Here is a 15,103-nt window from a genome sequence, read left to right as displayed (position 1 = left end):
ACTCGGTACAAGAAACTTTATTTGCACACTTGGCTGTGTACATGTATAAAATACATCTAGACACACAACCAATGTTTCCGTCATTCAGAGTTTAACAAGGCCGGTAAAAAACAAACTAAACTGTGGCGTCGCGTCACGAGCAGCAAAACAACAATGTTGATCGATCTAAATTACACAAATGGGCAGGTTTAAAATGAATATTTTAAAGATTGGGGATAGTAGAGATCAGGAGTACAGAACCCACGTTGCAGTACATGGGAAATACCGAACATAGTTAACATACTGCAGAGGATCTTTGGAAGCACGTCGCAGTTGGTGACTAGTGATCTCGACTAAAGTAAGAAGGAGTACCTTATCTTATCGTCGTTGGGTAAAAACCAACCCAACTGCTGAAAGCGAATTACAAAGTGGTGTCTAAAACCTCTTAAAACCCAAAGAACTCGTATCATGGTTGACTCGTGACATTACAAGACAATTTACTTAAACGTGGCATTTCCCAGATGTGATGTTGCCATACAACAGTGTACAAAAATGAGTTACTTGGCTAGCTTAAGTAGGTTACGGCCTCTAAAGGCAGTAAGTACAGTACATGGCATTTCATAACAGTAGATTACAGATATACATGTTTTAAAACAAAAGACGATGACAGGAAAACGAGTAGTTGTGTTGGAAAAAAAACAAACGTACAAGACAGAAAGAAATAGTCAAGCACCGGTTTTAATGGTTGGCTTGGTTCAGCGCCTAAAATATGAATATCATTTGAAAGTGAGACAAGGCGCTCTGAAGCTGAAGTGTGGCCTTGCAGCCCGATGCCCGGCTCCGCCTCCTCACAGCTCGTCTGCAGTGTGACCCTGCTTGTAGGCGTCGCCCGTCAGCTTCTCCTGCGCCTCCATCATCCCGGACACAACTGAACAGGGAACACACGCCATGATCATCAAAAGTTATGACCAGCGGCCATTTTGGAAGAGCCAGCAGCTACACCATGTTGTGATGTAACACAATATTATTGTCACAGTAAAATGATAATAATCTGTATTGTTTACCTTGTTCTGCGTTGCTGTAGAAGTACTTGTAGTTTGGATTCCCATTTTTGTTGGTGAGTTCAGGATGGACTTCACCACTGGGGTCTGGGAGGAGTCAAATAAAGATTGTGTAATTCTAAACAATATACTAGCTGTTTTTATGAATTCATAAGTAAAAAATGCAATTGTTGGGAAATGCTCACCAACAACTACCTATATTGTTTTCAATTAGCTTGTTTTGTCCTATAATTAGATTTTAATCAACATTAGGGCATACGATTTCTATTCTTGATCATTTTAAACTAGACACTGTATTTAGCACCACATACAGGTGATAATTTAAACCACTTATTTTTTCCTTTGTCTAATCAAAGGTTGACTATTTATACCTATTTATTCTTCTGTCTAACATCTGTGCACATTTAAAATATACCTGTTTTATTCTTTTACTCTGTTGTCCAATAAGCATTGCAGTTCATTTACCAGTCCTTAAATAGTAGTTTGCTTGCTCAGTAAAATTATGAAAAAGTTGCAACATGTCATGCCATTAAAAGTTCATCAGGCATCATGAGTTATTGAGGGAGATAAACTGTCTGAAGGAATCCCACTAAGTGTTTACACACTGCGACCTAACCCCTTCATACCGAGGAAAAGAATCCGAGGAATGTATCCACCATCAGGGCTGAAGGCATCATCCTTTGGCTCCTCCTCATCCTGATGAAACAAGAAGTTACTAATCATTTACAAGCATGCAAACAACACTCAACCACCTGATGATAATTGATAATTAATATATATATATATATATATATACATGTTAAGGTTGGCTACGAGCTCAATCATTAAAACACAGGTCAATTAAACCCTGGATAAGTGAAATTAACTGGGTAATGCCACTCAACCTGTCCTTACCTCAAGGTTGATCATAACAAAGTTGTGTGCAAGTTCAGAGATTTCCTTGGACTCAGCGAATTTGGGCTTCAGTGCTGATGTAAAAGCAACACAAAATACAATTGTTACATTACATGTCATTTAGCACACGCTTTTATCTGAAGCGACTTACAATAAGTGCATTTAACTAAGAGTACAAACTCAGAACAACAAGAATCCAGAAAGTAGCATTTCTTGAAGAAAGTCAAACTACAAAAGTACCATAAGTAAGTGCCACTGAAGTGCTAATCTGTTTTTTAATCCAGATATAGTCGGAAAAGATGTGTTTTTAGTTTCCGTTATCTTGTATTGCCATGAAATCTTTAATAATAGTGTCCTGTTTGAAGTGTTGCCCCCTTTACAGATGGGGATTAGGCTTCCTGATGTTTATTTATGTGATATGGTTGGTTTTCTGTTGAAACAGAGGAATGGCTCATATCTCACTTTTAACAGTGGATGTAAATGGTCAACTTAATATGAACCTTCAATAAAAACATTTTCCAGGAGCATATTGCACCGTTTCATCTACTTTATATTTACATAACAAAATAATTCAATCTTTTCAATCTAAAACTGAAGAAAAACTCACTTCCCTTTATCCCAGTTAGTAAGTCGTCACCTTGAAAACATACATACATCTTGTCCCCGATTGGTTACAGTCCATATAGCCCATCGATCTATTCTTAAGGTCAAGTAAAACATTTTGACATCTCACAGTAGGAAAACGCACAGTTATAAAAAATAAAAATAATTCACAGTGACTTTTATACAGCTCCAAGGCAACAAGTTCTTTTAACTGCTTTATTGACAATGAATGGGAAACTGCTGGAATTGACTAAAGAGGACGAGTTACTTTTATATTTAGGTCACAGCTAAATAAAGTTGGACCAATAAAGCCTCGTCAGACAGGGAATACGTAACATTTCCTGCTACATTTACTTGTATTAAGTAACGCCTTTCTGTCACTTAGACACAGCTGTCCTGCTCGTCTTCGCCAGAGGCTTTTATAGTGAAAGTGAGAGAATGTGGTTTTACCTTTGCAGGCTCCACACCAGGTCTTGTGGATGATGAGCATGATTGGCAGCCCACTGTCATAGCAAACACATGAAGACATTCATTTAGAACACCGGGACAGTAAACTTAACACTGACTTTGATTTAATCAAGCTTGAGACTAGTAACAAATAAATATACACTCTTCTTTAAATAAAACTTGGAGTAAAAGCTACTGAGATAAGTCTGCTCCAGTTATTAGTGGAGGTGGGGGATTTAGGTTTTAGGCCTCAGGCCAATGTTCATGATACAAAAAGGCAGCTTAGCAGGGTTTCAGGAAGTGTTTGTAATATTTTGGCTCTCAGTGGGAACTCACCTAGTCTCAGCTTCTTTCTTGCCGTCATCCAGCGTCCTCCAGTGGATGTTATCTCCAAAGCCTGCAGGGGGAAAAGAACTAATGAGCACAGCGGCCTTGTGTAACTGGTATTATATTTCTACAGCAGGGTGGGTCTGCCCTATATATAGTATCGACAGAAAGAAGGGAGAGAGAAAAAAAAAATGGATGCTGGTATCTTAATAGAAAGCTGCAGGGAAATATTGACTTTGCTCTCTCTCACCGACAACTACTCACAGTAACTAGCTCGTAGGTTCATAATGGTAGCAGTGGGACAAGAAATCAATATTATATTGTCTCCTCTTGCCAGGTGGATCCATGCAGCTGCACAACATGAAGCTTTTGTCTTAGGTATGATCTCTTGATGGGCTGCTAAACATGTTATAGTATGTGAAGTTTATTTTGGTTTAACTTAAATTCAAGAGAAGCACATGTACAAGCAATTATTTTTTTAATTAAATGTCCTTCACAGTTGGAACTTTATTGCACAATGCGTTTGTTATGCTGTATCCAGTGTACAGAAGTTTAATTTCCCTTATCTACAAAAATATTTTAACTAAGTGGAATCCATATTTCACTGCTTCCAACATACTAACACTGATGCACCTTTCTGGACAGTTTGTATTGCGTATACATGATAATGTGCGCTCCTTAATTCAAGTTTAATTCAACTATGTTCATTTGCAAAAACAGATAAGATATTTGGAATCATTATTTTCCTTAATCAGGTTTTTTTTTGACCTCTAGGGACTATCAATCTAGTGTTAGTTTATTCATTTAAAGAATAGTGTTTGTCCGTTTTTGCAAATTAACTCTTTTTACATATATATTTTAAAATTAATACAATTATCTTTGGCATACAAATATCCTTTTAGGGATGAATTGATATGTCGGTAGAGTGATGCAATTGAGCAGTAGAACCAGTCGGTTCACCTGAACACTGGGAATAAAGAGTAGATGTGTGTGACGATAAGCACGCCCTCATTACACTCACGTTAGCTGTCCCGGACACAGACTTTGAGATTCAGGATACTCATACAAAGAATTCAGCTCTCCTCTGGCTGTGGTGACGATCAGTGACCAGATATCCTGCTCGCATCATTTAATAATAACTTTAAAAATATGAACTCACCTTTCCCGCTGGCTGCTTCGACAACATCTTGAGCACACGTGAACGAGAACAAAACCTGCAGAGATGAAAATAAAACGATGTTCGCAAGAGACCTTTGCATTTTGACTGGCCTTATTTCACTTACAACCACGGATAGAAAAGCTAAAAGCAGTTCCTGTTCGTCGTGAACCAGCGACCCGGACGTTCAACCGTTGCATTTCACAATAAAAGTCTGTCCATTAAAGTGTGTGTTGGCGTGTGCGCGTGTGCGAGTGGCCTCCTCCTCCTCCTCCTATTGGTCAGCGGTGACTCGTTTTCCATGTTCACGGAACGTCACATCCACATAACCGCGTGCTCCAGTCTGCGGCTTCAAACTGGTCAAGCTAGACCACGCATTGTCAGAAAAAGACCGGAAATCAGTGTGAAAACAAAAATGTAAAAGTGGTAAAAAAATAACAAAAATAAAAATAAACATATATAAATAGAAAATATCACTTAAATATATTATGACTCATAATTTTAACCGTTGCTATCAATATATTCTATACATATAAACTCAAAATATGTACTGCTATGATTTATGCTCGTTTTATTGTGAAAATACCGACAGAAAGTATCTTATTTTACTGCTAACTTCACGCGGGATTAGGTCGCACCGCTTCAACTCGACTGCCGTTAACACTTCAACGGGCTGTCCTTTTAAAAGGTAAAACAGATCTTTATTGTGTTTCGTGGTTAACATCGGATCCGGTTTGATTTATCACTTAGTTTAAATTGACGTCATTTTTTTTTTTACTTGACGGGAACACACCGCTCGTGAGTCGGTTTATCTTGGCCAGTCACTAGCTAATATTAGCTACAGTAGCATTCTAGCTAATGTTGGTTAGCTAACCAACAAGCAAAAGCTACATTACACTTGCATGTCATTTTGAAATTCAGATCTTGGTACTTTACTTTTTTCTATTCAATCTATGTCAGTTGAGTCTGATAGTCAGCATGTCGTCAGTGTAACTTTCATCTGATCTGTAGCAGTCTGCTACCTCCGTGCTAAAATGTGTTGCAATGAGGATTATTGTCACGTTAGCTCTGGTTGCTCAACTCATGCCGTGCCCATTAGACTTAAACACGTCACATGTGCTCCCTTAAACTGCTCGTTGTATCTCTAGATCTGTGCAACATTGTATACTTTATAGTCAACCAATTAATTTAACTTATTTTGTCAATTGGATTTATGTCAGTCATGGGAATATCATGCTATTTTAAGCCGTTTTTTCATTCACTAACAGAACACTATGAATCAAGAAAAACTTGCAAAACTCCAGGCACAAGTGCGGATAGGTGGAAAGGTACAGTATACTAGCGTTACTATTCGGGGGGGTTTGCAGTACTACTGAATATCTTGTACTCTGTTGACAAATTGCAAGTCTTGAAATCTGAATGTGGGCTTTTAGATTAGTACTTTCGTTGACTCCGTAGTTTTTCATTTTAAAGAGTGTGATGGCATTCAGCACTTGGCAGGGTTTCCTCCTGACCTCAGCATTCCCTTTATCGGGGAGATTCGCCCCCCTCCATCTGTGGCCTCTTTGGCTTCGTGCAGCTGCATTGTGAGGTCTGCAGCCAAACACCAGGTGGCGTTATTTGTTGTCTTTCCTGTGACACGGGCCTTGTGACCTTATCAAGATTACAGATACATTGGCATTTTCAAATACAGTCAATTTCCTTGATGTGCATTTTTCCAGAAGCAACGAGAAGATCTCGTATACACTTGCAAATCATTAATTTTAAGATGTTATCCCATTGTGAACCATGTTTTGATTAAAAGCAACATCTATTTAAAGTAAGAGTTCCGAACCTGCTTTTTGTTTTAAATTGATGGATTTTAGTATTAGGACTAATGCCATGTGTACAATTGTTATTGGAAATGTAAATAATTAATTGTCTAAACAAATGTAAGAAGGAGCACGTTCCAAGTCCCACTAACTTATAGAGTCTTATTTCTAATCGTGTAGCAGTGATAATAAAGGCCTTTTGTACTTTAACAAGGAGGTGTTGTTTGGACTTTTTAGGGAATCTGTTCCCTCTTCTTTGTTGTTGTTGTTGTTGGAGGCAGTATTTAGCTTGCTTGTGCATCAATGCTTTTAAATGCAGTAATCCAGGTCCTTTCAATATATTAACATGATTAGTAAGACAAATGTCCGACATTTGTACACATTTGATAAAAGCTGTGCTTTGGTAAAAACTTGTTTAAGTAAAGTTCCTGGATTTAAAATCTAGTAATTCAAGTCTTGTGTATGAAACTGCTTCGCTATAGCTGTTCGCAAATAATGTGTCAAGGATGGAGTGGAATCGTTTTTTTTCTTCTTCATTCACACCTGTTGTTTCCTCAGGGAACGGCCCGCAGGAAGAAAAAGGTTGTTCACAAAACGGCAACAGCTGATGACAAAAAACTCCAAGGCTCGCTGAAGAAACTGGCAGTGAACAACATTGCAGGGATAGAAGAGGTAAGCTATCAAAGGAAAGCTAATGTCAGCGTTTTACTATTGCTGCAGTGTTTTTTTTGTGTGTGTGTGTGTCTGATGTGGAAAGATAAAATACAAGAAGAACCTTACCAAAGTGCTCTCCCATCATGTCATTTAGTTTATTTTTAGAGTGCTTTTATTTAACTCGCCTCCACAAAGTGATCCAGATAAATCTAAGAACGAATAAAAAGACAACACTTGAGGATAAGACACAAACTTGATGCACACAATTCATTTAGTCTCATTCCTTCATGTTGTAGCTCAATTTACCTTTTGTATTTTACAGTAAATTCTAACAAATATACTTAATATATATCAGACAAAGAACTCATTCAAACACTTTCGACCTACTCTATTTTTTCTAGGTTTATTTCAGGGATATTAAAGTTTGAACCGAGGGTCTAAGGATGGCGATGATGTCATATGCTGTAAAGCTCATTAAGGCAATTTAAAGTAATTGTTATATGGTCAGACTGTTAACTGTTGTGCTTTTAACATTGATGTATATCCATTTGTGATAATTAACCCCTTTTTTAGTTGAATATTTGTCTTATGGCACTCAGTGCATCCCCTATTTATACCTAAAACATAAATTACTTTTACGTAATATCTTGACGATGCAGAATCTTTCAACAGGTTTTATTGTCTCCGTGTTTTGACTGTGTGGTTTCTATTTCTTCAGGTGAATATGATAAAAGATGATGGGACGGTGATCCACTTCAACAACCCCAAAGTGCAGGCGTCTCTGTCCGCTAACACCTTTGCCATCACGGGCCACGCTGAGAACAAGCAGTTGACAGAGATGCTGCCGGGCATCCTGAGCCAGCTGGGAGCCGACAGCCTCAGCAGCCTGCGAAAGCTGGCAGAGCAGTTCCCACGGCAATGTGAGTACACGCACACTTAAACACTCAATGTCCGGGTTCTCCGCGGTCCTTTAATATCTGGAAAATGCTTCCAAGTTTTGAAGTCGGCAGCTTTTATGGCTAATTAGATGGGGATGACATGTGCTGTGGTGAGAAGTGACCTCCTTTAACTCCTGAAGTATAAATCACCCGGACATTAAAGGCAGAGGTTCTTTGTTTAACTAAAAACAGAAACCTGAGGGCTTTAAAGACGTTTGTTAACTTAATCAGATTTGTGTGGCAGCTATGTTTATTTAGAATCAATTGAGAACAAGCAGAACTTAAATCTGTAGAACGAGGACTGTTGGTAAAACGCAAAAAGTGTATCAAATGTTATCAGCACATACTTTGAGCATCTAGATGATTCAGTTTAAAGTTGTTTACCTTTCGTGTTTGCATGTAAAACATTTTTAAAAACTTGAAACGGGAGAAGCTTTTCCACATCGCAACATACCTAAGTAACTGATTTATTTTGTATTGGTTTCTCCAGGGTTTTTTATTGCGGATTTCACTTTTAAACAGCACTTTTCTTTATTTTTGTAAAAAGTGGTTTTGCAAACCACAGCAACTTTCTCATAAGTATTTGGAGTTAACACTCTTGCATGCACACTTTCTGCCAATAATTGCTTGTTTTTGTCTTTTATATGTTTTGCAGCAATGGACTTGAAAGCAGTCAAGGAAGAAATTGCAGAAGAAGAGGATGACGACGTACCAGGTATAGATGCAGATAGTTATTTTAATGTAATGAGGAATATAAAGTGTTTTTTTGGCTTATGGTAAAACAGTGCTTCCACCTTTGTAGATGTTTGTTGGTTTGCAAAATGACACACTACACATTTTTATATCAATGCTTCTGTTGCATACTGTTAACAATTTGTGGAAGGACAGTGATTAATTTAACCCTATATTTCTAAGTGTTAAATAATCTCGATGCATTTGTTCTTTTCCATCTTGCAGATCTTGTGGAGAACTTCGATGAAGCCTCAAAGAATGAAGCAAACTGATGAAACCTTCTTTTCCTCCATCAACCGTTTTATTGTTTACCTCTTATGGACTCACAGAGGGCATTTCCTCTTGTGGAGAAACAGTTGGTAAAGGTGCGATGCATCATCATCTTCGGAGAATGACTGCGGTTTAGCCTGCCACAACAGAACAACAACAACATGCAGATACAGTAGATTTTGATTTCAGTAGTCTGAGATATTGTGGACATATCAAGAAAGGAGGATCCTCACGACGCTCTGCACCTAGATGACTCCAACTACTTTAGAAATGGGCTTTCCACATGATCAAACGTGGCTAGTATTTAAGAGATGTTTGTTTATTAATTTACAAATATAGTGTGAAGTCGTCATTCACTTTACATTATAGCAGTGGTTATGAATTTAATAAAACATTTTTGGGCTATTGATGCATCATGTTATTACTTGACTTCTGAGATTGGGGTTGGCCAGACGGTGAGACGGGTCAGCAGTTTTACCCGTCTGCCTTGATGTGTACATCGCAAGCATTGTTTTGATAGATACTTATCATATTATCATTTCCTAAACGGAATAAACAGCGTAGCCTATAAAAAGACTCACAGTGGCTCTCTTCCTTTTACACTTCCTTGAATTCATAGATTTCCAAGCTGTTGTGAAACACAATAGGGGGGAGGGGAAGGGGATTCATTTGATACATTTGCTCATTTGTCATGTTTCTATATTCACTAGGAGAATCATCAAACAGTGGTAGATGTATTCAGTTGAAGTAGAATAATATACTATATGTAGAGATAAAGTGTCAAATTAAAATAAAAGCCCTGCATTAAAATTTTGACCTCAGCAAAATGTATTTTGTGTTCAGAGTAATATTCGTATTAATGGGGCTCGAGCACCTGTGGTTTAAAGCTTTATTTTGCTACTGTTACAGATAAATTAACAAGTAAGCAGGGGTTCTGAGTACATGTCCAAAAGGGGCTTATTTAACTGCTATATTTGATTATTTACATTTCATTTTAAGTGTCATACTTTTGGGCAGTTACAACCTTAAATGCATTTATCAAATGTCTTGCCCATATGTTAAGAATCACTTTTTAAATTATTCTCTTAACGTACAAAGCCTTGATTGGTGATGCTCCATCATATCTTACGGAGCTTGTAGTACCATATTGCCCCACTAGAGAGCTGCGCTCACTAAATGCGGGACTACTTGTAGTTCCTAGAGTCTTAAAAAGTAGAATGGGAGCCAGAGCCTTTAGTTATCAAGCTCCTCTTTTATGAAACCAGTTTCCAATTTCAGTCCGGGAGGCAGTCACCTCATTTAAGATTAGACTTAAGACTTTCCTCTTTGACAGAGCTTATAGTTAGGGCTGAATCAAGTTCTTCTGGTCCAGCCCCTTGATATGCTGCTAGAGGCTTATAGCTGTCGGGGACGTTTTAGGATGCACTGAGTACCTATCTCCTCTTTTTTCTCCTTAGGGATGAATTTTCATCTCTCAATCACACGTTACTAACTGCTTTCTCCCCGGAGTCCTTTTGACTTCACGTCTCATGGGGTCATCGGACCCTATGAGACGACATAGATCCTATCTGCTGATGGATCATCGAGGTCTGGGTCGTGGAATTCCTGCTACCGACTACGCCACTGTCCTGTTGAGACTCCGCCCACTCCGCCCACTCCTCTCTACCGCCATCTGCCTGATGGATCGTGGAGGTCTCCATCGTGGAATATGTCTACTATGAACTATTCATACACTGTCACATTCATTGAATCTCTAAATATGTCCTTCTGTACACATTACATCTATTGCATCTGTCCATCCTGGAGAGAGATCCTCCTCTGTTGCTCTCCTGAAGGTTTCTTCCCTTTTCCCCCCCTGAAGGGTTATTTGGGAGTTTTTCCTGATCCGATGCGAGGTTTTGGGGCAGGGATGTCTATGTGTACAGATTGTAAAGCACTCCGAGACAAATTTGTAATTTATGAAATCGGGCTCTACAGATACACTGAATTGAATTGAATTAATTTGCAATCAACAACGGCTGCCTAAAACACATTGTGGGGTAAAAAGTGCAACACATCCTCCTGACATGAATGAAATGGGAAGTAGCAGCACATGCAAACACTAGAGTTAAGTAGACTTTTCCTTACAAAATTACAAAGGAGATGGATAACTTTGTGTATTGCGCTTTGATTGAATTATTAGTGTTCCACCGTTGTGTCACAGAAAAATGTTGTTACATTTTTTCTTTAAAAAAATAAATCTTGATTCAATAATGAAAACGAACTAAATTTCCATCTTAATTATTTATTGTACAAACTTGTGTGTGTAAATAAGTAGAGGTTAAAAGACTTTCTTTATTTCCACACATCAGTACATCTCTGCAACACTGTCACATCCCGTTTCATTGATCACCTCTGACGCTCCTCTGCTGCATCGTGCTGATCAATGAGCTGCTGCTGTCGGCGGAAGAGGTCCTACAAGGTTACCGGGGATGCATGGGCCATTTTGGCTCTAGTGTGTCTTCCCTTGGTTGGGGGGCGTAGCTGCGGACCCGCCCCGGGGCTCACCACACCACCTTCAGCCCGGATTGAGCCAAAATGTCCCTGCTGCTGCGGCTGGACCTCACAGCACAGGAGGAGCTGGATGGAGCAGAACTGCTTTAGAGATGCGTCACGTTTCACAGTGACAGCGAGGTCAGCACCGGAAACTGGGGTGTCGGCTTTAAAATAAGAGCTCAGAAACGACACTTTGGAATCGGGGCAAAGTACAGAGAGATTTAGTTGTTTAAAAAAAAAATCGGGTTAAAATAATTTAAAATTAAAGCCTTTAAATGATGCTGAAAATACTATTTGTAAGTACTTTTAATTTGATGTTCCTTGTTACTTCTTGATGCTTCATGTTAGAGGGAGATACTTTCGAGTGCTTTCCCAGGTTTACACATTGATGCATCAGTAACAGAAATATAATATTGAAATATAGAATATAACACAGGTGTCAACTGCTTCATAATTTGTGTTCTTACTTTGCTTGCTGTACATCTATTTAATCATGCTTGTGTACTTTCCCAGTCGTGTTTTAAGATGCGTAAAAGTACTCTTTATGGTGTTTTTCTGTCTGATAAGTTTTCGATAAAATACAGTAATGGCACACGATGTCTCCTTCACTGTTAGCACAGGAGACTCAGCAGCTCTGCACAAACATCATTCAGCACAACAAAGGTGAAATCAGACATAATGGATATTACCTGCAGTATTATGGCCATACTCATGAACATTTTGCATTAACCATACAATTCTGCACTTCAGATCAACATATATACAAACATTATTATGATCAGAAATATAGATGCACACAAGGCTTTTACTACAACATAGTTTATTCATATAATATATGATATATTGTATTGAAATATTACTTTTACTTAAGTAAAATATCCGAATACGTCTCCCAACGCTGTTAAATGCTGAGTCTAGAAAACATTTACAGAGAGGACTTTTATTTTGAGATGTATAACCGGAAGCAGTGTATCTCCATATTGGGTGTATTGTCGGTTCTCCTTATTTTCCCAATATCAAACCTTGGGGGAGGGATCCTCGAATGTTGTCGCACAACTACGTTAGACGACAGGCTGTACTTTCCGACTTGTGCTGTTAGAGTTCGGCAGCGGAGGTTCTTCGCGAGGATACTCAAAAATAGCCTTTAAAGGCGATTAAGTATGACGGGTACTGACAGAGGGGCTCCGCGGGACTGCACGTAAAGATGAGGACTCATCCGGTGAGTAACTGAATCTGTTCTCGTGACATTTCACATGTCTGTTGGTGCCCGAACGTTACAACCCGCCATTGCAACGGCAAGTGTTCCGTCAACTCTGCCCAAGTCGGTGCGGAATGTGTTTCGCGGTCCGTTCAGCTCGCGTCACGAAACGGCAAGGCGCGTCGAGGACAAGGTGGCGTTACGGTAACACGGTGTTACGTTCAGTTACACAACACGTTAACGCGGGCGGCTTTGCGAGCCGGGAGCTGAACGTTGACTAAATAACGCGAGCGGTGCGGCGGCGGCGGCGGAGGGTGATGCACTTCCAGGGACTGCGAGGAACGGGCTGAGCGAACCGGAGGCGCAATGCGTGTCAACTGACCGTTCAAAAGTGTCCGTTAGCCGCGAAGCCCGCCGAGTCCGCGGCGGTTGCGGAGTGTCCGTCAGAGCAGCAAGGCGCTGCCGCCACTCGGCGCACGACTCCCCGCTGGACCCATTTCTAGCTACTCTTGTGTCTCCTGCTGCAATACAGTGGTGTTATTCGGTCTCTACGTTTTTTTTAAATGTTTGACCATTTTGTTCAGTAGCCCTTGTGAGAACTGTTTTGAAAACTTCCTCGTGGCCTCTCGGTGTGGACGTTGGCTTCAGCTAGCAGACCAGCTAATGCAACACACTCAGAAGTTATTCACTAAACCTGTGCTGTTGTGATTGGTGTCCCTGTTCGGAAATAACCTCCCACGTTTAATAGCACCGAGTGGTTCCCCGTGGGGTTACCCCGAGTACCTGTGACTAACATGAACCATCCGAGGCTGTGTTTGGCCTGTAGGCAGCAGCCACATTGACACTTCATGGCTGCATAATTTAAACTGATGGCCATTTATCTCTCTTGAGAGTTGGTTGTTGGTGTAATCTCCTTTGCATTTACCCCATAGTTTTGTTTCATGGCCTCTAGTCAAGCTCTGGAGGTGGAGTCACGAAGACCAAATGGGGCCCATCCCAGTGCCACCTTGAAGAGTAATCACCAGTCAGGAATACAAATGAATGTCACTGAAGAGAGAGCCAGATCAGATGACATTTAAAGCATCTGGAAAGGCTAAGGCGTTATGACTCCTTCTTCAGGGAGTCTTGCCTGACTGTCCAACCTGGAGGTAAAAAACAGAGGACTTATTAAACTTTTTTTACATTTTAAATCTCACTTCATCCTCAATTAGTGAACACAGGGGGGTCTATTGAGTAAACTGATCCAACAGCCCCCCCCCCCCCCCCATGCAAAGACCAGCTCAGTAGTACACTTTCGGAAAGTATTATAAGTCTCTCTCTCTTTCTCTGATGGCAGTCCAACAGCCTGTCTCCTCTTGCATTTTTTTCCTGTCTTGTGGATATTAAATGTAGATCAAAACATAAGGGAGAAAAAAAGAGATGATAATAGCTTTTGACACTTGCTGTGAAGCAGAGCAGCTCTTTGTAACAGGGGGATAACCACTCTCTTTATTTTTTACCTTCTTCAAATCTCTACAGAGTTACCATTTCAACCTCTCTTGTCAACAAGATTACCTTTTCTTTTTTAATTATTGGAGAGAGTGACCTTTTTAGTGAAAACCTGTGGCGTGTTTTTCTTTCTTAAAAGAAAAAGTGTTTTCCTGTAGTTTCTTAGATCTATCGTGGGAGTGGAGTGACACATAGTCTTACAGGAGAAGGTAGGACAACTCTGTCCTCCCAGTCAGGGCTTTAACCATTACGTAATAATGTTTTAGAAAGTGATGTCACTCCATTCTTAAAGAGAGGAAGTGATCATTTAAGGTTTCCTGTGTTCACCCCGAGTAGACGGCGTCTGGAGCATGTGTCTGTGTCGCTAAAGAACTATTTACAGAAATTATTGTTTTTACAAAAAGGAGAGTTAAAACCACCACTGACTCATACAGCAGTTTTAGAAGAATGGCTTTCACTAATAATTGTTTTGTTCATTGACATTTTCAAATTAAATGAGAAACAAAAATCAAAGTCGTAGTAAATTGTCTATTTAGCTATCTACAACAAAAGAAAAATAACCTATTACTACTTCTCTCCGAAAAATCCCACTCTGTGAAGCTTGGGAGCCCACAATGATACAACTGATTAGATTTTAGGACTAGTCTTAAGCTTTGACTTATTATTTAAAACAATTATTAGCAAAATAATTACCTTTATGCTGTGTATTTGTTAATTTAATATTTGCTACTTACTTATGCTGATTGTCTTCATGCCCAAAAAGTGTTTTTTCATTTTCATTATATATATATATAACACACACATATACAGGACTCTCAGAAAATTAGAATATTGTGATAAAGTTCTTTATTTTCTGTAATGCAATTAAAAAAAAATGTCATGCATTCTGGATTCATTACAAATCAACTGAAATATTGCAAGCCTTTTATTCTTTTAATATTGCTGATTATGGCTTACAGCTTAAGAAAACTCAAATATCCTATCTCTAAATATTAGAATATCATGAAAAA

The 15,103-nt window shown here is 39.3% G+C and overlaps 3 protein-coding genes across 5 annotated transcripts in view; 2 read left to right on the top strand and 1 right to left on the bottom strand.

Annotated features, from left to right (window-relative positions):
- Position 1: 1 nt before the first annotated feature.
- On the bottom strand, positions 2-4,646 carry txndc12 (thioredoxin domain containing 12 (endoplasmic reticulum)). Its single transcript, XM_056420659.1, has 7 exons — positions 4,471-4,646; positions 3,321-3,381; positions 2,988-3,040; positions 1,935-2,008; positions 1,667-1,736; positions 1,044-1,127; positions 2-907 (listed from the first exon to the last, which is right to left on the bottom strand). The coding sequence occupies exons 1-7, from the start codon at positions 4,568-4,570 to the stop codon at positions 828-830; spliced, it is 522 nt and encodes a 173-aa protein (XP_056276634.1). The 5' UTR covers positions 4,571-4,646; the 3' UTR covers positions 2-827.
- Positions 4,647-5,067: 421 nt separating this feature from the next.
- On the top strand, positions 5,068-9,277 carry LOC130197778 (transcription factor BTF3 homolog 4-like). 2 transcript variants are annotated; one of them, XM_056420660.1, is made up of 6 exons: positions 5,068-5,155; positions 5,736-5,795; positions 6,837-6,950; positions 7,651-7,852; positions 8,526-8,585; positions 8,828-9,277. In XM_056420660.1, exons 2-6 carry the CDS (start codon positions 5,742-5,744, stop codon positions 8,872-8,874), a joined length of 477 nt encoding a protein of 158 aa, XP_056276635.1. In that variant the 5' UTR covers positions 5,068-5,155; positions 5,736-5,741; the 3' UTR covers positions 8,875-9,277. The 2 variants fall into 2 exon arrangements, with proteins under 2 accessions (XP_056276635.1, XP_056276636.1); XM_056420661.1 differs by lacking the exon at positions 5,068-5,155 and adding an exon at positions 5,238-5,265.
- Positions 9,278-12,444: 3,167 nt separating this feature from the next.
- zfyve9a (zinc finger, FYVE domain containing 9a) overlaps positions 12,445-15,103 on the top strand; it is a 29,325-nt gene continuing 26,666 nt past the window's right edge. The window contains exon 1 of one of the 2 annotated variants that reach the window (XM_056420451.1): positions 12,445-12,626. The gene's annotated coding sequence lies outside the window, so the exon portion shown is untranslated. The remainder of the gene's footprint in view (positions 12,627-15,103) is intronic. The other variant, XM_056420449.1, reaches the window with a different exon arrangement.

The sequence above is a fragment of the Pseudoliparis swirei genome, chromosome 8 (genome assembly GCF_029220125.1).
Source record: "Pseudoliparis swirei isolate HS2019 ecotype Mariana Trench chromosome 8, NWPU_hadal_v1, whole genome shotgun sequence".
In the NCBI taxonomy this organism is placed as follows: domain Eukaryota; kingdom Metazoa; phylum Chordata; class Actinopteri; order Perciformes; family Liparidae; genus Pseudoliparis; species Pseudoliparis swirei.
This window is presented reverse-complemented; position numbering and strand designations above follow the sequence as displayed.

What these genes read in the sequence shown, in the direction of transcription:
- txndc12 (XM_056420659.1), bottom strand. Translation starts at nt 4,570, where the DNA reads ATGCAAAGGTCTCTTGCGAACATCGTTTTATTTTCATCTCTGCAGGTT. An exon ending in AAGAAAGAAGCTGAGACTAG is followed by an intron (nt 3,041 to 3,320) that starts GTGAGTTCCCAC and finishes TTGCTATGACAG; the next exon opens with TGGGCTGCCAATCATGCTCA. An exon ending in CTGGTGTGGAGCCTGCAAAG is followed by an intron (nt 2,009 to 2,987) that starts GTAAAACCACAT and finishes CTTTTACATCAG; the next exon opens with CACTGAAGCCCAAATTCGCT.
- LOC130197778 (XM_056420660.1), top strand. Translation starts at nt 5,742, where the DNA reads ATGAATCAAGAAAAACTTGCAAAACTCCAGGCACAAGTGCGGATAGGT. An exon ending in AAGTGCGGATAGGTGGAAAG is followed by an intron (nt 5,796 to 6,836) that starts GTACAGTATACT and finishes TTGTTTCCTCAG; the next exon opens with GGAACGGCCCGCAGGAAGAA. An exon ending in AGAGGATGACGACGTACCAG is followed by an intron (nt 8,586 to 8,827) that starts GTATAGATGCAG and finishes TCCATCTTGCAG; the next exon opens with ATCTTGTGGAGAACTTCGAT.